This window comes from Rasamsonia byssochlamydoides (genome assembly GCF_041956645.1).
Source record: "Rasamsonia byssochlamydoides strain NRRL 3658 unplaced genomic scaffold VTN77scaffold_47, whole genome shotgun sequence".
NCBI lineage: Eukaryota > Fungi > Ascomycota > Eurotiomycetes > Eurotiales > Trichocomaceae > Rasamsonia > Rasamsonia byssochlamydoides.
Window position 1 is genome coordinate 172751 of NW_027192430.1, and position 22227 is coordinate 194977.

The 22227-nt window shown below is 50.8% G+C and overlaps 4 protein-coding genes across 4 annotated transcripts; 1 reads left to right on the plus strand and 3 right to left on the minus strand.

Annotated features, from left to right (window-relative positions):
* Positions 1-2512: 2512 nt before the first annotated feature.
* On the minus strand, positions 2513-5077 carry VTN77DRAFT_6207 (uncharacterized protein; the record flags this gene model as incomplete). Its single annotated transcript, XM_069422460.1, has 1 exon — positions 2513-5077. The coding sequence occupies one exon, from the start codon at positions 5075-5077 to the stop codon at positions 2513-2515; it is 2565 nt and encodes an 854-aa protein (XP_069276322.1).
* Positions 5078-8694: 3617 nt separating this feature from the next.
* On the plus strand, positions 8695-10502 carry VTN77DRAFT_6208 (uncharacterized protein; the record flags this gene model as incomplete). The annotated part of the gene is made up of 2 exons (XM_069422461.1): positions 8695-10310; positions 10376-10502. The coding sequence occupies 2 exons, from the start codon at positions 8695-8697 to the stop codon at positions 10500-10502; spliced, it is 1743 nt and encodes a 580-aa protein (XP_069276323.1).
* A 689-nt stretch (positions 10503-11191) lies between these two features.
* Positions 11192-12481, minus strand: VTN77DRAFT_6209 (uncharacterized protein; the record flags this gene model as incomplete). Its single annotated transcript, XM_069422462.1, has 3 exons — positions 11192-11930; positions 11994-12053; positions 12213-12481. 3 exons carry the CDS (start codon positions 12479-12481, stop codon positions 11192-11194), a joined length of 1068 nt encoding a protein of 355 aa, XP_069276324.1.
* A 3945-nt stretch (positions 12482-16426) lies between these two features.
* On the minus strand, positions 16427-18700 carry VTN77DRAFT_6210 (uncharacterized protein; the record flags this gene model as incomplete). The annotated part of the gene is made up of 2 exons (XM_069422464.1): positions 16427-16758; positions 16843-18700. The coding sequence occupies 2 exons, from the start codon at positions 18698-18700 to the stop codon at positions 16427-16429; spliced, it is 2190 nt and encodes a 729-aa protein (XP_069276325.1).
* Positions 18701-22227: the final 3527 nt, after the last annotated feature.

The window sequence follows — 22227 nt, forward strand, 5'->3', positions numbered from 1 at the left end:
CCATCCCAATTCTCCTCCTCTTCCTCATCTTCCGCAAAATCGTCCCAGAGAGCCTCGTCCTCTTCGGTAATCACCACCACACCAATGTCCTTGCGAGTCGGGTCGATGCCCATCTGCCGATGCAAGGCGTCGTTGTCGGCTTCGAGGTCCAAGAGCGGATTCGTGAGCATGGTGCCTGCAGGTAGCGGCCGTCGGATGTAAGTGTCGTAGACGAAGTCGCCGTCACTGTCGTCGTCGACCTCGACCTCGACCTCAACCTCATCTTTGGCTGTTTCTTGGGTTGGTGTTGTTGGCACAGGAGCTGGTGGCTCGACCTGCATGGCGTCTGGAACTCCACCAGTCTGAGCTTCAGGGCTCGCATTCCGTGATCTGGCCTTCGGTGGTTTGGGCTGATATTTCAATGGTGGCGGCTTGGGGAAGACAGGCCGTACATTTGATGGCCTAGGTGGACTTGGCACTGGGGGTTTCGTTTCCTGCTCATTCTTCTCCAAGTCCAAGACCACTTGCTCGAGTTCCCGCGCTAGTCGGTCCATATCATCTGGCCCGTCGTACTTGGACGTGATATTGGCCTTAGCAGTCGCAATAGAAGCTTTCTGTGCCTCTCTCCAGCGTTTCTCTGCCTCGTTGATAACGGGACGTTTTCGGGGACGGGCTGGCGGCTCCTGGTCGGCCTTTTCAGGCTGTACAGGCTTGCTCGGAATCTTCTTGGTGACAGAGGCATCATCGGGTTGTTGCGCAAGTTCTTGCAATGCCGATGCAGCTTTCACGGACGGCGTGCGGGTGAGCTTCTCCACGAGCACCGCTTGAGGAGATGTACCGCCTCTCTTTTTCTGGATTCTGCCGCCAGCAGCTTTGAGAACGCCCGTAGGCGTGATCGACCTCGAGATCTGGAATCGCCGTACAGACGTAGGAAAAGACGGAGAGCCACTCAGAGACGACACAGGAGACTCTCTGCCCTTCGACGCAGGTGACAGTCCTGGCTGTTTCAGATTTCCAGACTTCGCTTTTTTGAGTGAACGAGGAGAGGATTCCAGGGCGCGTATCCTCTTCTCTTCCGCTTCTCGTCGAGCGGCAGCAAGCTGTCTCTCCTCTCGGAACTCCGCGCCAGGAGAAGTCGCTCGCACCACAGGGACCCCTCCTGCCGTGGCGCGGGCCGACGGAGGAAAACTGGTGTAGCCAGAGCTGCTCACAGACCGCGGACTGCGCACATTCTGCGTTGCAGCAGCAGAAGTGGCGGAAGTAGCAGCAGGACCATGGCTTCCATCGTCATCGAACCGAACCCTCTGGAAGACAAAGTCCGTGAACCGTCTTTTCTTCTGATGCAGCTCAGACTGAATATCTGTGATGTGGGTTAGTCTTGTTTTTTTTTTTAAAATCTGGAGTTAATAATATATATATATAAACATCAACATCAAGAAGATTTATTGTGGTTTTGAGTGGGTTTTCCACACATGGAAATAAGGACACAGAAACATAAGATGGAATGTCAAGGGAATAGCTCCATACAGAGTGTCTCCACAGGCTCCTCCTCCCTACGACGTTTGATTTTGATGTGTTCTGGAGGCAGAGCCATTGTGTAAATCGAAGTTGACTTCGATTCCTGTCAGAAGACGAGAGAAGTTGTCTTCTCTTGGTTGTTTGGAGATTGTTGTTGGAGATCATACAAGTGGATCACATGGCGACGGGTATAAACACGGACTAGCGTGTGGCGTGTTCACTCACTGGAAGCAGTGTCACGTGACCGAGTCTGATGCCACAGTGACCACTGACCTTTAGTTACCTACCTAGGTACCTAGGTAGGTACTGTACAAAGTACAAACATCATGCTACGATCCCTTCACTGAATGGATCTAACTCTATTCATCGCACACAGGTCATCCGGCAACTAGATAAAATCAAACTAACTAGAGGAGACTGGACGACAGTGTCATTCATTGTATTGCTTTCCAAGGATTGCTGCTACCTTGTAGCCCAATTCCTATCTTCCCTTCTTCCAACTCCTTGAGTCAATTCTCATTACCTCCACACGGCTCTGACCTCCCATTCCTTCCGGATCCCATGTGGACCTCTTCGCTCAGCTATTAATCGAGTATAAAGATGGCATCACAAGTAAAAAAAATCGGCAGAAGAGAACATGAAAGAACAGAACAGAACGGAGCCCAAACCAGTCGAGGGTATAGCCGACCTCTTCATCTGTCGCAGACTTGGGTCGCAAGCTGTGCAAACCGCCCATCAGTGTCAAATCTTCGTAGCCAGCTAGCAATACAAGGTGTTAAGAGAAGAGAAGAAAAGATATTAAAATGGACTAAGCCCGTTTTCCTTGGAAAACGAAAACGTTTAGACAAATGACCATAAAATCAAACCAATACATGAAGCAGAAAAAAATAAAATGAATGGGATAATAAATTAGACAGAAGACAAAATTTGAAATAAATGCCCGGCTCTTATGTGGCAAAGATGATAATAAATCAAGAAAATAATGATGATGATGAATAGGGATTAGATCTGCCGATTATTTCGCCCCGATCTCCTCCTCAGCCCAGCCCGGAAGAGAAGCTTCGTTCTGAATAGCGAGGCCGAAACCATTGTGGTTGAGACCACCCAGGGCGGAACTGAAGCTGGAAAAGCTACTTTGGGCTTGATGGGTCACTCCGGGACGACCCTGAGACGGTTGGCTCGAGTTCGGTCCAAAGGGCTCTTGGGAAAAGGAAGGCAAGCTGACCGCCCGAGAGTGCTGCACGCGTGGAACACTGAGGGTGTTGCCGCCAGTTGCGCTGTGCTGGGCACCGTTCGAAGGACCGTTCGTCACATTGAGAAAGCCGTTGCTGGAAGGCTTGTGCTGGTGCAACGAGGAATCCATTACCCTTCCGTTAGCGAGTTCACCGTTGGCTGCACCGTTGTACAGAGCGGCCTGTTGATTGGCAAGGGCTTGTTGCTGTTGTTGCTGCAATGCTGCCAGAGTGATTGGATCCGTCAGACGATTCTCCTGCTCCTGGGCCTGGGCCTGAGCCTGAGCTTGGGCCTGGGCCTGTGCTTGCTGAGCAGAAACATGGTTGAGATACATCGTCAACGGGTTGTTGATGCCAGTGTTCAAGATCGACGCCGGAGACGTCACGGCCTGGAGCGGGTGCCGAGTCTGCTGTCCGCCTTGCGAGCCCGTCGAGCCAGGAGCCGGCGACAGTGATGGACGAGTCGGACTGGCTTGGGATCCTCCGTTCTGCTGGAAGCCGTTAAGTGCGGGAGACGGAGACTGTGGCGCATCCAAGCCCGAACCACGGTTCAGCTGCGCATTGTTGAGGAGCTGGCGTGGAGGGTTGCCGCAGCGATCCTTGCCAAAGTTGATCTTGAAGCGCTTGTATTCCTCACGATTCCGCATGCCTTCAATCGCCTTGATGGCATTGGCAATGTTGGTAAAGTTAACAAACGCACAATTCTTCTCTCTCAAGGTGTTCACCAGCTCAATTTCGCCGTATTCGGAGAAATCCTGCCGGAGACGTTCCTCCGTCCAGCTTTCGTCCAGATTGCCAATGTAGACATTCCGGGACGCACCGCCGCTAACTGCGAGGGCAATGGCCGGCGGTAAAGCACCTGAGTGCTTACCCCAGCCGATCTTCAGCCTCCGGTTATGGATCATCAAGCCCTGCAGGTTGCTGAGCGCATAGAACGAAGCGGCAGATGTCGGGTCGATAAAGGTGACGAAACAGATATGCTTATCGGGAATGTAGCGGATGTGGTGTAGCAGACCGCCGCGGACCACGTTACAGATCTCTTCAATGGTGGTTTCTGGATGGATATTGCCGAGATAGATGGTCCGGTTACCCAAGTTGTTCACTCCTCCCGCAGTGGTAGCTACGGCGGCTGCGGCCACCGATTGTTGAGCGAGAGCGTTCGAGATTAGATCACGGTCAGCGCCGTTGAGGAGATGGGCATAACCAGGAGCGATGCCAAGGTACTGCGCAGCATTTTGCTGCTGGGTCTTGGACACATATGCGCAGCGGTCTTTGCCGTAGAAAACCCTGCGAGGAGGCTGCCATTTCGGCTCCTGCGGTAGCTGTGCCACGGCCTTGATGGCGTTGCTAATCGACAAGAAATGCACGAACCCAATGTTTTTCTCTTTAACGATCTTGACCGTATCGATTGGACCAAATTTCCCCAAATCTTCCCGGAGTTCCTCTTCCGTGATGTCTTCCGGCAGGTTTCCTAGGTATACATTCCTAGAGGCTCCTTGCTGCTGCACCGCCACGGCGACCGAAGTTGGGACCTGCGAGGGCTTTCCCCAGCCTATTTTGATATCATTTCCCTTGATTGCAAGTTTCTTCAAGATGGCGTCCGAATGGAAATGGGTCGCGGAGCTACTGTCCAAGAAAGAAATGAAAGCGCAATTCTTGTCCGGCAACAGTCGGACCGACTCGATCTGGCCGCTACGGACATGGTTCAGGATCTCCTCTGCGGACGTCTCCGCGGGGATGTTTCCAAGGTACACTGTCCGGCTCGTTCCCGAGAGGATCCCAGGGACAGATGCGTTCGCAGCACCGAAGGCAGCATTACCCAAGCCCGGGAACCCGCCAATCGGAGATTGGGGTCCTCCCAGAAGCTGGGATCCACCAAAACCTTCAGCCGGCATCAGGCTGGAGTAAAGCTGGGGAGAGAGGGTGTTCTGCTGCGCCTGGGTTGGGCTGCCCAGCTGGTTCTGAGCGCTCTGAGCGTGCGCGGACGGATTTGCCTGTGAGAAGCCGCCGAAATTGGCGAACTGAGGAGACGCAAAGGCGGATGGCGTTCCTGGCTGGAAGGGACTTCCAAGGAGCAGCTGCGATGGTAATAAGGGGGTGAAATTCATATCAAAGGCCGTCCCAGGTGCGGCCAGGTCGTTCCCGTTCTGGGTCACGGATCCGGTATTAATCGAAGGGACGTTGGCCCGTCGAGCGTTACGATCTCCAAAAGCTTGGACAGAGGGATTGTTTGAGGCAAAGGCGCCGTGAGAAAAACCCGTGTGATCAGCGTTGATGTTGGACAGCTTCGAGACCGGAGGAACTAGACGAGAATTCTTCGGGACATTCGAAGCGTCCGATGTTTGCATGGCGAGCAAGTGAGGCGGCAGGACAAGGGTGTCCCGGGGGTTTGACGAGAGCACAGCCGTCTTGACGGTGGATAAGGTCCGGGACCTGATATCACCGGACACACAACGATGTACACACGAGCAGGGGAGCACTACTGAAGCTCAATGGAGAGTGGAAACCTCGAATGTTGACCCCGTGGAGACAAGACAGGAGAAAGGGTGAGATCGCAGACAGGGGCGCCTAGAAACAGGGATAAGGTGTCAATGGAATGCGCCTCCGGTAACTTGGGGAGAGCAGGGCTCTAACGCACCTCGATGGCTCAATGCCCGAGAATGTCGCTACGAATCACACGGTCCAAGAACCTCACGAGGGAAGCCAAGAAGAAAAGCACGATACAGTCAATGGAGTCTCGTGTAGAACGATTAAAGAGGACTCCAAGTTCACTGTCTCCTGGGATATACGTTCGGAAAACTATTGCCGCCTGTCGAATGGGATCAATCAACCACACAATGTCGGGCGACGAAACGAATGTGAGATGGAACGAATAATTACAGACACGGAGCCTTCTGCAAGATGGTAAGAAGGACCAAGTCCGAACAAGAGACCAAAAAGGCACGGGCAAAAAGGGAAAAAAAAAAAGAAAAGAAGAAAAGGGGCGGTGCGCGAAAAAGAAAAAAAAATCTGCTATTAGAGAGCGAGCGGCGGTGCAAACAAATTATAAAGAATAGGTAGATGAGAGGTAAAAGAACGTGGAGAAGTAAGGAATGGTAGAAAGGTATGCAGAAACGACCATGTACCCAGGGGAGGGGAAGGGGGAGGAGGAAGAGAGAGGAGAATGAGACAAGCTGGGAGAGGTGGTTAACAGAAGGACCTACCTAACTTGGGCCTGGCAGGTAGGGCTCCGGGCAACTGGACGATCCCCGGTGGGGGGCCTCACTGTGATCTCCGGAGGCTCAGGGAGGCAGGGCTTGTTTGGCGGAAGCAGGGGGGATCCCGCAGAGGCAGGACCACTGGGCAGGGAAAGAGAAAAAGGAAAAAGGAAAAAGATAAAAGATCAAAGTCCCGGAGTCAAGACAGGGGCTGTGTTCTTAACTGGACAGAAGGAAAAGAAAAATCCACGGCCATTGCCATTCGTACTATTGCAGAGTGGATATGGCACCAGGACTGGGTGGGAATGATGCGCAGCGTGGAGAAGGACCCAGGAACATGCTGTCCCGATGGCATTAGGGAGGTTAGTTGAGTGGTTCAGGGACCAAAGCCAGCCGCTCATAGCCTATAGGGTACCTGGGCGGAGCCGAAAGAAAGAGCCGTTCCAGTCGATGTTTTCCTGCAGGGGAATGGCAGGCCAGCTCCCCCCAAGATAGGGGCGTTTAGGGGGAGTTCTTAGCGGCGCCATGCCCGCTTTGTTTAGCGGCTGGGGAAGCCCCTGGGCCAGGCATGCCGCTCACCTCCCCATTCCTTGGCATCGCAAGAATCAGGATGCTTTCAGGTAGAAGTAATGAATTGAATTGTTCAATTGTATGAAGAGCATCTCTGCATCTATAGTACATGGTATATGGAGGAGCATATCAGCCCTCCTGAGTCCTACGGAGTACTCCTGACAGCCCATTTTCAAACAGTCCTCACAATAACCCATGAAACCATAGCACATGGCCTCCTCCACTAGTTCTAGGCTTCTAACCATCTCCTGTCCGAATCGACAGTCGACTGACCCACCAGGCCTGGTTGTCTCTCCTGAGGCCATCCATCTGGACGCATCACGGTTACGCGAAACGTGGTTGAAGGCGAGAGTTAAAGTTCTCATTGGACGGGAGAGGCTGAGGAGGAAGTAGCGCGGCCATGGCCTTGTCAGATCCGCGCTCTGCACGTTAAACTCGAATCGTGCACGCTCTCCTGCAACATAGCGTGAGCTAAGATCTTCATCAGGAGTGGATTCGATGATGGTTTTGAATTTGATTATTATTTATGCCGCTGGCCTTTGAAACTCCTGCAAATATCTCAGTAATTCTGATGCCTGTTCACGGTCCGAAATAAATCAGAACAAGGAGCCTGGTTTTCCAGAAGCATTCGACCTAGTTAGTTATGAGCGGCAACCCCTGACTAGCATCACTAGGTGCCATGGTCGCAACAGCGTTTGTCTCAAGTTTAACCCTTTCTTTTCTTTTTCTTTCTAGAAAAATTTTCTAACTTCATCAGTCCCGCATATTCGACCATTTACTGAGAGTGCTTCGCCAGGCGTTGGATGTGTGGTAAATTTAATCTCGATCGTGTGCGTCATTGTTCCTAGATCACGAGACCATACCACCAGCTCCGCAAGGAGTGACTTGGACAATTCGTGTGCTTCCAAATGGTCCCTACTTTGACCTGAGGTGACATTAAGGCTCATCGGCATAGGGACATCCTTGATTCGACCTTCTTAATAAGTGGGGGTAATAATCTGAATCCCAGTGGACAGCTTAGGTGTCAGGGCTCGGTGCAGCATCTCAAGTCAGATTATTGATGGCAATGTGAGGGCATCGCAAGGGCCATTCAATACGACAAACAGGATTGTATTTGATATCTCATGCTCCACATTCCGATCATCTGGGTAGAATCTCTAGATCAGCCTGAGGGCCAGCGAGGCGGAAAGGGACATACCTGGAACCTCATGAATCGTGCCCCTCGAGCATTGAGCAGAGTCGCCAAATCGACGGGGAATGCTGATTTGCCAGGCTGCTCCAGGAACCGACTCAACTTAATCTGGCATGACAGGCCCCATTCCAGGAGAATTCCGCAGAGCCTCTCGTCCAGCAAATCGAGGCAGGCAGCTGGCAATGCATCCTCTGCAAGGAGCGAATCAGATCGTCCGATCGTGTCGATGTCCGTCTTTTTTTAGCAGCGCCTGGGAATGAGTATGACAGCCTAACTGCGGTCCGGGAATTATTTCCGACGAGTCTGATGAGATCGATTAGCTATCCGCAAGTAAGAGATCAGAAAATAACTCGTGTGGGGAATGAGATCGATGAACGAGATGCGAGAGCAGAGGCTGGAGAAACGTGGCTGCAGATTGAATTGCAGCCAGGGAAACTTGCCAACAGTCCAGTGGCGTCCAGCACTGCGCAGGATCAACGGTTGCTTAGGTACTCTCGAAGTCACCAAGAACCTTGAGGATGCAGAGTTAGCAAGCAGATACACAAGAATCGGACTCGTTTCTTATGTGGAATTGTAGACCATCTGATAACAGTTGATTTATTCGGCAAGTTGCGTTGGTGCCTTATGCTGCCTTAGGCATCAGGGATAAGGACGAGCCCCTCCGTAAAAGCGGACTGTGGGAAAATCCGCGACTCACCCCTCCCCCTCCTGCTCGCGCAGCTGAACACGATTGCCAGGCGGGAAGCAGTTCTCTGAGTTCAGAGCATCGGTCTAATCCTGCCGAGTTAGTCCAGATCACATCCGGCCTGGCGACCTTAGGTGATACTGGTGAGTAGATGTCTGACTCAAGAGTCCCGCACGGTGCACATTCAGCTAAGATATTTACTCACATCCTCCCGAAAATGCAGGCAGCATCTCTGTGAGATAAGGCGAGCCATTCGAGAAGTTCGCCTCCGTCGGACTTGTCTCCTCGTTCAATTGTGCATTTGACAGTCAAAGGCCCACAATGGCGGCCACCGAACCAAAGTCCATCTACATCGACGAAGACGTCGGCAAGGATGACTCCACGGCGACTGGGTCCGAATCATCCCCCTACAAAACCCTCGTCTACGCGTTCCTGCAACACCCGCCGACTACTGAGGGTATCCAATACCTCACGCGCAAGTCCCAGACGGGACCGGTGGGTGAGGATGGCAACGAGGCTGCGCGGCTAGAGTGGAAGCCTGCCACCAAGTCCGCCATGAAGAAGGCGACCAACCTGTGGGAGGCAAAGAAGAAGAAGGCGGCCAAGGAACAGGAACTGGCCATCAGAGAGAAGGAGGAGGCAGAGAAGCGCCGGCAGGTCCTGGAAGAAGCCAAAAAGGTGGTCATCAAGGAGGACCCGTCTCTTCCCAAGCCGGTTCGAATCAGGCTCGATGTCACGGATCCGTCGATTGTCAAGTTGCGGACGCCTGACTCTGACACCCCGGGAACTCGCGTTCGAGTGCTCGGCCGCGTTCACCGTCTGCGCGCTCAGAAGGATGTCATATTCATCACCCTTTACGACGGGTATGGGTACTTGCAGTGCGTGCTGATGGGTGACCTGGTCAAGACGTACGACGCGATGACTCTGACTCTCGAGACATCGATGGCGATTCACGGAGAAATGCGTGCGGTGCCTCCCAAGCAACATGCGCCCAACGACCGAGAGCTGCATGCCGACTACTTCACCATCATCGGTCGCGCGGCCGGTGACAAAGAAGCCATCACCGTGCGTGTTGCCCCTGATGCGGACCCGCAGACGCTGTATGACAACCGTCACCTGGTGCTCCGCGGCGAAACTTCGTCCGCGGTTATGAAGGTCCGCGCCGCAGCCCTGCGGGCCTTCCGCCGGACGTTCGAGGAGAAACGCATGTTGGAGGTGACGCCGCCAGCCATGGTGCAGACGCAGGTCGAGGGCGGTAGCACGCTGTTCTCCTTCGACTACTACGGGGAAAAGGCGTACCTCACGCAATCGTCGCAGCTCTATCTGGAAACGTGTCTGGCTTCCTTGGGAGATGTGTTTTGCATCTGCCCTTCGTTCCGCGCGGAGAAGTCCCTCACGCGCCGGCACCTGTCGGAATACACGCACATCGAAGCGGAACTGGATTTCATCACGTTCAACGACCTGCTCGACCACCTCGAGGAGGTCATCTCGCGCGTGATCGAGCTTCTCCTGGCCGACCCGCAGATCGCCGGCTTCATCAAGGAACTTAACCCGGAGTTCAAGGTGCCGTCGCGCCCGTTCAAGCGGATGCGGTACGCGGAGGCGATCGAGTGGCTGCGCGAGCACGACATCCCGAACGAGGAAGGCAAGCCGCACCAGTTCGGCGACGACATCGCCGAGGCCGCGGAGCGCAAGATGACGGACATGATCAACCAGCCCATCTTCCTGACACACTTCCCCGCGGAGATCAAGGCCTTCTACATGAAGCGGGACACCGAAGACCCTCGGGTGACGGAGAGCGTGGACGTGCTGATGCCGGGCGTGGGCGAGATCGTCGGCGGCAGCTGCAGGATCGACGACTGGGACGAGTTGATCCAGGCGTACAAGCGAGAGAACATGGATCCGAGTCCGTATTACTGGTACACCGATCAGAGGAAGTAAGTAGCAACCCTCCCATCATCAATCCACAAATCGAACCCAAACTAACTTTTTGTCTCGCTAGATACGGAACATCCCCCCACGGAGGCTACGGCCTAGGTCTCGAGCGTTTCCTCGCCTGGATCTGTGGCCGCTACACGGTGCGCGAATGCTGCCTGTACCCGCGTTTCACTGGTCGTTGTACGCCATAGATAGGTAGTTATGGTTCATTAGCTAGTTTGTGTGTAGTTAGGTAGTTAGTTAGGTAGTTAGGTAGCCGTAGTTATTGGTCCACAGGTACCTGTGTTATGGTAGTTACGGGAGAAATGGAAGATGAAATGAAATGAAATGAAATGGATTTGGATTGGTAATGCGATACTTTACTTTATCAAGAGCAAGCAAGATACTTTTTTTTGCCTTCTCCCTTTCTTTCTTCCACAGCGTGCAAGTAGATAGGTAGGGTAGGTAGTAGGCAGGATTGAATAATGAACGATGATGATTAATCTATCGATCTATCTATCTATCTACTGTTAGTATATATTATTATTATTAAATCACATAGATGTAGATGTAGATGTAGATACAGTTAAATAAAATTTATTTATCAATATCATGACTGTGATTGTCATTGATTGATTGATTGCGTATTTCCGTTCTTTCGCTTCTTTAAATTCTATCCTTGCTCTCGCTGTTACTCTTGGTTCACAAATAGCACAAAAAAGGTGACATGAAAATATCAGACCAGATGAAACTTTTGTTAAAAAATGCAATTAAAAAAAAAACAGTATGAATGGGTCGTCCATGGTAACAAACAAACATGTTCTGGAAAAGGAAAAAAAAAAGAAATCTGCCAACGATGATATCTAGGTATCTATCTCGACATCGTCAATCTCGTTAGTAACTAACTCGTGGTCACAGTCCTGCTCGTGTCACCTCCGCCCAGCGTAGATGTCACAGGCAAGACGGTTTCCGCAATCGGCTTCCGAACAGCACCGCTCCGGAGCCACACCCCATCGCCATCAGGAGAAGTCGACGATCGGGCGTCCCCTCCCGCTGCTGCGGCAGGAGGAGGAATTTGCGGGACGACGAGTTCGACCCCCTTGGTAGCGCCAGCGCTAGTCGAAGATGAGGGGTTGCGACGAGGGGGTAACGGACGGAGGGCGGTAAAGTCATACACGGGACCGACATAGTCCGAATTGCTGTTGAGAGAAGAGGTGGCCGTGCTCGGCGAGTGAGTCAAGGACGGCAGGGCGCCGTTCAGGACCGAGAGACTGGCGCTGCTGCGATGGGCATGGCCTGGACGACGCGTGGGCATCATCATCATGGCCTCATCGCCGCCATGGAACTGAGAGAGATAGTTCCAGGCCTCGGTCGATGCCAAGGAAGTCGAGCTGCCATTGCGCCTCGATATTACGGGTTTCCATTCGGTCGGGTCAATATCTGCCTTGGCATCGTGCAGATCGGAGGGTATCCGGAGGCCTGGAATTGGTCTGGGAGACGACCCCGTGGGAGTCATGGGAGGGACGATGGCGCGAGGAGACATGGAAGGAGAGGATGGCGGAGTTGTAGACGGAGACATGGTAGTGGTCGTGTAGGGGAAGGAGGCTGAAAGAGGTTTGCAGGAATCTTTCCGGCGGCAACTGCAGAAGAATATTCGTCAGAGGATGCTTGTGAGGGAAGCAGAGAGACGGGATGGTATTTACCTTTCACTGCAATATAGGACAGCGTTGTTGGGAATCGTTATCTGCTTCTCGCACATGGCGCTACCAATCAAACGTCAGCCAAGGAATGACACGCGACAAGAAAGCACTGCACATGCAGGTGCAGAAGAATGTAGGACAGGAGTACACCATAGATAAGGATGCAAATCCCAATTGACGGAAGCAAAGCAACACGGGGGAAAGTTCAACACAAACACGTACCAGAACTGAAGAAAGCTGGCCGCCATCTCGGGCTTGTCGTCGTCGTCCTTAACAGACCAGCTCGCAGGACCACTGCCGGGGCCCAACTTGGAAATTAAATGTGGCTGCTGCTGCTGGCTATGGCTGGGCAAATGGGCAGAAGCACTCTTTCGATGGTGAATGCCAGGCCGCTGAGGCCTTACAGACGAGCCCTTTTTAGCATTGGAAGGGGGAGGAAAGTCGCGGCGGGAGGAAGGATGTTTCATGGATGGCGGTGAGGTATTTAGCATGTGTTGATGAGTAGGAGGCTCGTGACTCTTCCCAGGGCTCCACCGCAGTCCCGGTACCCCTGAGCCAGAGAGGAAGAACAGGAAGAATAATGTGGCAGGATCAAATGACGCATACAAAAAAGGTGAATTTGGGGCGGGTTTCTGCGTGGATGGTTCGTCTACCGATGGATGGGCCTCGAGATGCTGCTCCGCCGTGTAACCAATGCAGGTACGGGGACCAATTACCCCGGAATGGCAAGCAAAAAAAGGCAGGAAAGGGGACACCAGAAGATAGAAAAAAATAGCTCGTGTTCTGGAATGAAGGGTTTCGTTAGCGCCGGGCTACCGATGAGATAATCGTGCGAATGACAAGGGCCACAGAGTCATTATTCAAGTCACATGGAGGGCGCGTGTGATAAACAAGCATTTTTTGACTGGGGCGAGATAAGGACGGAGATAGCGCGAACATACCAACTAACTACGGAGTCCTCAATAATGGGCGGGCACGGAAAGGCGGTCAAGACGCGAATTGCTGCAGCACCCTGTGCGTGATAATGATCCTGTATGATGGAATTGCGTGAGACGCTGCAAGGAGGGCGAAGCAGGTTATATAATGAAAATTCGGAGAGGTGAGAGATCACAATGAGCGAGGACTGATGGCCGAGCACGTCAGTCAGGCTGAGGATGGAAGGTGCGGTCTGGACTCGCGACTGGGGAAGGTGGATCGGGGCCGTGGCGGTGACAGCTCGTAGCGCCTGTGGCTGGTGGTGGACGAATGCGTCGAACAATGATCAATCGTTAAGACAAAATATGCTCATCCTCCAACCTAAAGGAGAGCAATAATAGCAATAGTACGGACGACAATGTCGAGTCTCTGACGAAGACTGCTTCCCCACAGAACCTTGGGAGAAAAGATCCCTCCCGTCAGTGACGCCGGAGCAGTGGGGCAGTGACGACGATGATCCACGGCGATGGTCTGGCCTGAGTCCGCTCTGATGCTATACTTAGACGCCCGCAAGGTAAGGCCGGAGTGAAACCGGATCAATCGAAGGTAGTGCAGAGAGTACGGAGTAACTGGTAGCTTGCTTTTCATGATCATAATAAAATAATCTTCCGACGGGTGCTACCATCTCTTAAATAGCTGGCTGGTGAATCTTTCTACAAGGTACTCGTACTCTGTCCTCCATTCCTGCTCTCGGCTTGCGTCTAGATTTTGCATCCCGGCTAAAGGCTAAAGGAAAGAAGCAATGATGAAACGGCCCAGTTGGCAATCGGCAGCTGCCCCGACGCCAATCAGCGCTCCCACGTTCCCGTCTGGTCCGCCACGGGCATGCCATCGAGAAGACATGTGGCCGCGCAGCGTGTCAGTGACAGGCTATCTGCAGAGCTGCCCATAGCATTAGATAATGACGAGGAACCTGGCAGGTAGAGCACCATTCAACGCGTCGACTCAGCGAAACGCAAAGCAAATGAGCGGTCAGATGTCATCATCCCAGTGGGCAATCATCCCATCGAGAAAGATCAAAGAAAAATGGTGCCATCAGTCATCAACATCATCAATTACGACCCATGGATTATCATTTTCCTTGCAGGGAACTGGTACCTTACGAGCACGCCATATCAGTTTTATTGCCGCAAACGGAGATCCCGTTCGTGGGGTGGGCGAGTAAGATCTTAGTCTGCTCCCAGAGGCCTTCCTATAAAAAACTTGTTTTAGATGGGAAGGTTGTCAGGTGTCAACCAGTGACAACCACACGGAAAGCGTTTCTAGACTCTCTAGAGTTTACGCCCTGACCAAACCACCAGCGGAGAATTTTCCTCAAATCCAAATTCAGTGTGCGTTAGGGTTAATATGGAGTAGTCCTTCGGTAGAGCTAATTATTATTACATATCCTGCAGGTGCAGACCCCCTTAACGTCATCGAGAACATCAATGGAATCAGTTGTCAAGTCACGATTAGCTAACATTTTTAGGTTTTTCCATACGGAGGAGATTGCGTGGATAACAAACACGCTGTCTGGTGTGTCGTGTTTGCTTTGTTTTGCTTTATACTGAACGCATGACGCCATCAGTGTCTCAGGAATCACTGACTCATCTGACTGGCCTAGTTTATTCTCGACTTGTGAGTCGTGGAGCTGATGCTCGAGATCTCTATCTAATCCTCAACTCTAAATAACTTGATATTGCGAGTCAGTCTATGGCCGTGGTACGAGTGAGTGAGTCAGTCGAGCTACCTAGGTACCAGGTACTTACTCGATACTCCCTCATCGGTACGCGACTGTGGTACTGTACGACAACCAGTCCAAGAGGAGGGTTACAACATCACTTATCTATCAAGAGCGTCTGTCTAGACATCTGGGGTTACATGGATCCAATATTATCGGGTATTGCGGCAAGCAATACGGCAGGCGACTGGTTCTAAGTTGAGCTCATTACAATTCATCATGGACAAAGTCACCGCCTAGGACGGACTTGTGTGACTGCCTACCTAGGCACTGCCTCTACTCGTTTATGAATGATAAGCAAGCTCTTCGTAAGAACATGATCTTTGCTCCGCTACGGAGGATAATATATACTGTAAGGATAGAATCACCGAACAGTCTGGCAGTCTAGGTCCGACCAAGCGGGTTTTTCTCGACAGTCTAGCCTATATGAACCTGGCTAGAAAAGACCGCTGAATGATACTGATCTTCTTATCTTCGTTATCAGTCAAATTTAGGCGCTTATACCTTAGATATATCATTACTTATTATAGGCTATCCCCTTAGTTGTTAACAAAATGTTCAAATTAGCGCGTTATTTGGGATTATATGATTGGCTAGTTACCCTTACCGCCTTCCTATCTATGTCTTTCTGCCGCGTTCTTTGGAAAGCGGTGAGGAGTTGGACCAATACGCTTGCAGATATATGCTAAGGCGCTATTTGAACATTTTGTTAACAACTACAGAGGTGTGGACCAAAAGAAACGACGTGCGCTAAAATTAATATAGATTAGTGTGTATTTTAAATGGAATTGGTCCTGTTACGATGTTAGTACTAGTGTATTTTTATATACCTTTTATTGGCTGGCATGATACTAGTCTCACGAAAGTCCAGCATGTAATTGGTGAAGTCCATATCACCCAATCATAATGTGTATAGTAAAGTACCGCTATTCCTAGGAGGGTTAGTGTACATCATTACATAATATCCCATATTTCAACATCAAAACAACCATAATTACAAGCTAATTTTAGCGTGCGTCGTTTCTTTTGGTCCACACCTCCGTAAGGGGGTAGTAATAACGGTATTAGGTCTGTTCTGGTAATAAGCTTCTAGCAGTAGGGCTACCATATCTTTAATATAGCCTGAACCCTAAAGAGGTAGTCTAGCATGTTAAACCCGATATGGTAACCGCTACACCACAAAACCTATTGGCGCCAATCACATTTGACCGTGAATCATCTCAGTACCTGAAATTCTTGAAAGAAATGACCGCCACCAACAGATTAGATTTATTATTAACTAGGAGGTAATTGTTTTAGGGTCAGAGAGAAATCGGGTCAAGATCTGGTGGCGTACAGTACTCCGTACTCACCAGGCTGAATAATGAAAGCTGCAGAACATAATGGTATATTGTATTGATATTGACCTCAGAAGAAGAAAGGCGGTCTCCATACAGTATAGTTGACTTAGGCTCAAGTGATGGCTTTTTCCATGAGAATGGAAGATCTAGGAATTTTGGATTGACAATCCATGCTTGATTACGACATTTATTTAAACACTTTTGTACGGGCATTCATGACTCTGGAAAGATTGCAGAGGTCCTTTGGCGATGAGACGCGTTCGACTGTCTATTCGACTGAAGGGTATCATTATATCGTACATAGTGTTACATATACACATACATCGAGAATAAAATGCAGACAACTCCTAACATACTCAGACAAAATGGAAATAGGGCGAGAAGCATCAGACGGCATCGCATCATGCCTTGTCGACCTCCATCGGCTCACCATTCTGAGCTGCAGCCGCAGCTGCACCCGTTTCACTCGGCTTGTCGTTTGCCTTGCCCGCCGCCGGAGCAGCAGAAGGTGTCTCTTTCTCCGTTTTGACCCCTGTCAAGAATCTCTCGGGCACTCCCTTTGCAGCCGTTTTGGCTCCAACATAGCACCCGAGCATCGAACTCCAAACGTACTTCTGTGCTGTCACCTGTCGAATCTCGCGATAGGCAAGCGCATTTGCAAATGGAAGTCCCGTCTCAGGGTCGCGATAGCGCGCAGGGAGAGACGTGATGGGACAAAGATGCGACGATATCTCTGTTTGGTCAGTCGTTTAGCTTTCTGCTCGGTTATTTCACAAGTATATGGAGGGATGGCAACTAAAAAAAAAGGCAAACGTACTTGTCAACTTAGGTGGCTTTTTGGAATTGAAATAGATACTGTATTCGCGGCTTTGGGCGGTCTTGTCATCAAAGTTCTCCAGAATGAGCAGATTCCTGCCTGTCTGCTCAACGACTTCCGGTGCGGGAGGTACAGGCGGCTCCGTCTGGGAAACAGAGTCAGGATGATCAGTCGGTTGTTTGTCGACGTTATCTGCAGTCGATGGCTGGCCTAATTGCATTGGTTCAGCTGACGCCGGAGAGGGACCTGAGGCTGGTTCCGACGCGGGGAGATTTGATGCCGCAGCAGGCGTCTCCGTTGCAACCCCCGTCGACTTCGGTAACTGGGCTCCTGGTTCAGCAGCAGCTGATTCAGTCGTCCCGGCTGATTTCTGTCCTAGTGAAACGGGCGCATCGGAGGTCGATTGTGAGACGGCTTCCGGTTTTTCTGCATTTGCGTTGCTGGAGGCCGAATCTGCAGTTTTCGAATCCGGCTGCGACTTTTCTTCCTTCGATAGAGTTTGTGACTCCCCCGGTTTGCTAGCAGTATTCTCTGGGCCGGAAGAGGTCGCAGCCTCCGCTGCCGATGCAGAGATTGGTGAAGTTTCCGGAGCAGCAGATCGCTCTGAGGCAGGTTTGTCTGAATTCTCAGACTTGTCCGGCAGAGATGCGTAGAGATGGTTACCGTCAAGAAAGCCAGCAGACCGCTGAGATGCAGGTTCGCTGACGCCGCTCTGCGTCTGACTCGCAGGAGTCTCTATAGGTGGCTTCTGCACATTTTCGGTTCCATTTGGAGACTCATCTTGAGAGGGTTTATCCGTCGATAGTCCAGCAGGACGATGCTCTGCCGAGGTCGATTCATGTCCATCAGGTGCGACAGACTTCTTCTCAGCCCCATCATTCCCTGTATTTTCTTCGCTTTTCTTCTCATCCTTGGAAGAATCTGGATTCGTATCCTTGCCCTTTCTTTTGCGCTCTGTCTCTTCCTTCTCCGGCTTTGGCTGAACATCGACCTTGCCGACCCGAGTAAGTTTGCCATTCACCCATTTAGCAATACCACTCCACCATGATATGACAGGTCCCTCGAGACGACGGTTTTGCAATGCTTCCAATTTAGCCTTCCGTTCTTCCGCTTTCTTCTTCTCCATCTCCTCCCAGCGATTCAAACTTTTACTGTTGAGCCGTTCGACTCTCTCCGCCTCGGCCAAACGTTCCGCTTGCGTCATCACCTTAGGCTTTAATTTCTCCTTTCTTTTGGCAGCTTCTTCCATTGTAGCTATAAGTCGGATACGCCTCTCCTCGCTGTGCTTCAGTCGTTGGTGGGTAAGTTCCTTGTTCTGTACCGTTTGGCGACGAGAGGAAGATCGCGTTGGGCCATCTTCTGGAGTAGGCAACCACGAAATACGCTCCGATTTCTTCTTCGGTCGTGGAGGAGGAGTAGTAGTAGACGTTGTCGATACGGCAGTCGAGTCGATCTTGACCTTCTTTCGTAAGGCAGTCAATCTCAGCGATTCCTGGGCTTTACGCTTCTTGGCCAGACGCTCTGCTCTAGCTTGACTCTGGAGTTCCCTTTCACCCTCAAGATCGTCTTCTGCCGCATTTGGCCCTTGATCTTCGTCGTCCTCGGGAGACGAATCCAAATGCATGTCCTCAGCGTCTTCGCCGCCTTCGTCCAGGTCGAACTCTTCGTCATTCTCATCTTCGGCAAACAGCAGGGCCAATTCATCATCAGCCTCAGCATCCAGCAGGGTAGACATATTCCTTCCTGCCGTGCTTCGCTTTTGCCGCCCTGCGATCAGAGTTTCGACTTCCTCCTCCGACGATGTTTCACCCGCCGAGGCGGAGGGTTCGACGGAGGGTTCATCGTCCGCCACCGACATGGTGCTCTTTCGTATTTCAGCCCGATACAAAAAACGTCAATACGCGATCGATATGGTATGTAGAATCGTTTCGATGGACTGCGGGGGAACGGTGTTGCCGAGAATCGGACGCGTTCCGAGGAGAGTATCACGCGAATTTTTGGCTAGTCTAGCTCGATGGCAGGTAGGTTCTTTGAAAATAGTGAAAAGAGAGTCGGCAAGGGAACGCGTAAGTCCCTCAGCCCAGACTCACATATGTCCGTCTGAACGACTACCTCGCAACTTGGAAGTTTGCGGCTTCTACAGCAGTAAATGCGGAGGAAAGCGGTGAAGTAGCTGGTGCATGAACGGTGGCTAGTGGTTTCCCAGTGCGCCACACGCCAAGAATTATAGGCAAATTCAAATATTCTGCCGGCAGTATGCTCATTTGGCGGTGTGCCTCTACTACTATATACGGCAGGCGGTATAAGTTACACTAACCATAATAGGCAAGTCATGTGACTCTGAAACCTCGCATCAAAAATCACGGATTTCTGGCCTGTCCAACTCTGCCGTTCTTCACTTGATGTTCGGACAAAAGTGCATAAGAGGTTCATGCGCCTACCTTTAATATCACCTGACCTGACCTCTTTGCTACCACCTACCTACCTAGGTAAAATGCGTGATCATCCTGTGATTCCTGTCTGCCACTGTTCCGACAAAAGTGCACCAGGTCCCTACTGACCTGACCCTTAGCTGAACTAAGATAGTCACTTGGCATGATTGGGCCTAAAGAAAGACTGGTATCAGGGTTGTGGATATCAATATATGCGGTAATGCAGTATTAATATTGGCCAGAGAACAGTGTCACCATTGGACACTTATCTTTTTGGCTCAACTTGGCCAAGAAGTTTGAAAATGGCGCGGTTGAGGTCTTTATTGAGTTCTCTCCACCAGTTACCGGCACCCAAATATCTTTGTGAAGAGTGCACCCTGCTAGCCGGCTGGCTGAAGGTTAAGGGCAAACTGGCAGACGGAACACTGTTTGAGTGCTATGCTTTGCATCTGGTGGCAATAGTATTGTGTTTAAGGCTGGTGTATTTGCAGACAAGCTTCTTGAAGGCTTAAAGCATCTTTAACATTTTTATTATGAGTTATATCTCTATCTGGCAGTAAGTCTTGACAATACCCTCTTACCTAGTAAGACCTTTATAAAAGAGTTAATAATGCCATTTGTTCTTTTTCCTATTATTAATAAAGGAGGTTCTACTATACTAGCTACCTGCACCTTTATCTCTTAAAGGAAACTATATAGGATTGGTGGTTGTTCTTAAGGACATCTCCAAACCCATGGACACATCAATGTGGGTCAGTGTCATCGGCATGGGATGATCATGAAATGAAGCATGAAACGTAATCAGAGCGCTAACTTGATCTTGGCATGGTTGGGGTCTGGGGTTGGCCTCTTAGCTTCGTTAGGGGTATACAGGGTGCTACCTATTGATGCTATTAATATGGTGTTTCAAATGTTTCAGGGATCTGTGATGAGGAACCCTGATTCTCGACACCTTGAGCAACTGAACTGGTTTAGTAGGGATGCCCTCAAGTAGACAGTGACGTGAGCCAATGGCGCTCAGAGTCTGTTATATAACAGATCTCTGCAAGGAGTCCGCAAATGATAATGAACTCCGTTTGCGACACTCTCTGAGGGTGACGCAGACGTCTCCCTTGCTGCCGTGACTTTTCTTCCCAGCCGGGTTTCCCCTGCCAGGGGAAGTCCTGGAACCACTAATATGTAGAATTTCCGCCACGCTCTACTCCGTACATACAGTTCTTGATTTCTCTTATCAGAGTTGACGCTCGTGGCAATCGTTCGAGTGATCATCACACACTGCTGAGGAGACAGGCATTGGCGAACCATCATAGGTCCATTACCATCATTTCTCTCTGACAATTTGATATTACTGAAGAGGTACGAGGTGCTGTTCCTGTGGTAGTCTTCCTTTCATTGCGATCGTCCTAAAATGCGGGGATTCTCTTGAACGGTACAAGAATTTAAGTTCGAGTGTTTCTCACACTTTAAATGACGTTTTCCTCGGGATAAACAACCAATACGCTGTCAGAATTTCTGTTTTGGGAATTATGATTATTGCTAGGAAAGCTGTGGGCTGCACGGTACACCTCACCTTACAGAGGAGGAGAAGTCGGGTGATTGGATTACCGCACATGTACTACTACATCGACCTGGCCAGAGCTCCAATAGTCCAGATATTTGTGTTTCATTGCTATCTGTGATTTGTGGGGGATGAGACTGACATTATAATTTTTGAACGATGCAGAAAAGCTAGCTCTCTTCTTTCCCAATCGCCTTTTCATATCACATCATTGGCGGACACTGGGGTGGTGTAGAGCTTCCCGGAGCAGCCGTTGGTGGGCGAGTATATTCCGAAGGGGATTGCAGCGATCATAAATAAATCTCCTATCGGATTGATGCAATTTCTAAGAAGCCAAGTTGAAGAATTAGCAAGTGAGAGATTTGATGAGCTATCCTCCGTCCTCCGGATGCTGTTGGTTGGGCGGTGGCCAACTACTGCGCAGGCGGGCCTTCCTGCCAGCCGCACATCTCTCGCCTCTCGTCTCTTCTTCTCCACGACAGGTCCATCCATCCGGTCCCTGTCTCTCACTTCTCCTTCTCCTGTCTCCAATCCTATCACCCTGCCCTTCCTCATTCCTCATTTCTCCTCCTACCCCTCCAGGTTTTAGTATTTATTTTTATTAATGCCTATTCGCTTCTTGTTATAATTGCTTGTCGATTGTTGTCTTGCACCGCTGCTCGCTTTCCGACCGGCACTACGTAAGACCGTCCGTCCTGCCACCTCTTCCGATCCTTGCCAATATCCACATTAACGCTCTTTCGGGGCCTTTGCTCAGCAGCTTTGTCTCGACGACGTCCTTCCTTCCACCGTCTTCGAGTCCTATAGTGAGATTGTGCTAAATATTTAATATCGGATTGCTAATGTGTGGAGGATCTGGATTTTTGTGCGCCTAATCGACCTGCTGGAATCGATAAAGACAAACCGCAACGACTCGGCGTGACATTCCCAAGTTCTCCCCTGTCGTGCAGGTTAACTCTGGACAGCGAAAAGCGGTGTTTACACTCCTTCTAAAGCACCTGTGCGAGGTTAGATCGCCGATCAGCTTCACTCGGTGTCAACGAAGCCGCCACTGCGTCATCCAACGGTTTCTCCACGCAGTGGTCCTCGCCTTCTGAGAAGCGGCGTTGGCCACTGGCTGTTCTCAGAGGTTTCGTGTTATATCCATTTCGTCGTGCTCTCGACAATACCAGCTTAATTGGCAAAGGATAGCGGGGCCACGCATCTAACGTGCGCCGGTGTCGAGAACCTTATGGGTTTTTCCCACGTCTCCCTCTCCTATCCAACGGACCAAGTCAACTTCCACTTCAGTCAATCGGGTTGAGTACCTTCCTTCACAAGGAGCGAGGTGCATTCCTCCAAGGGTATATATCTATCGATCTTTCGTTAAGCTTCCGAGAAATCATATAATCTATA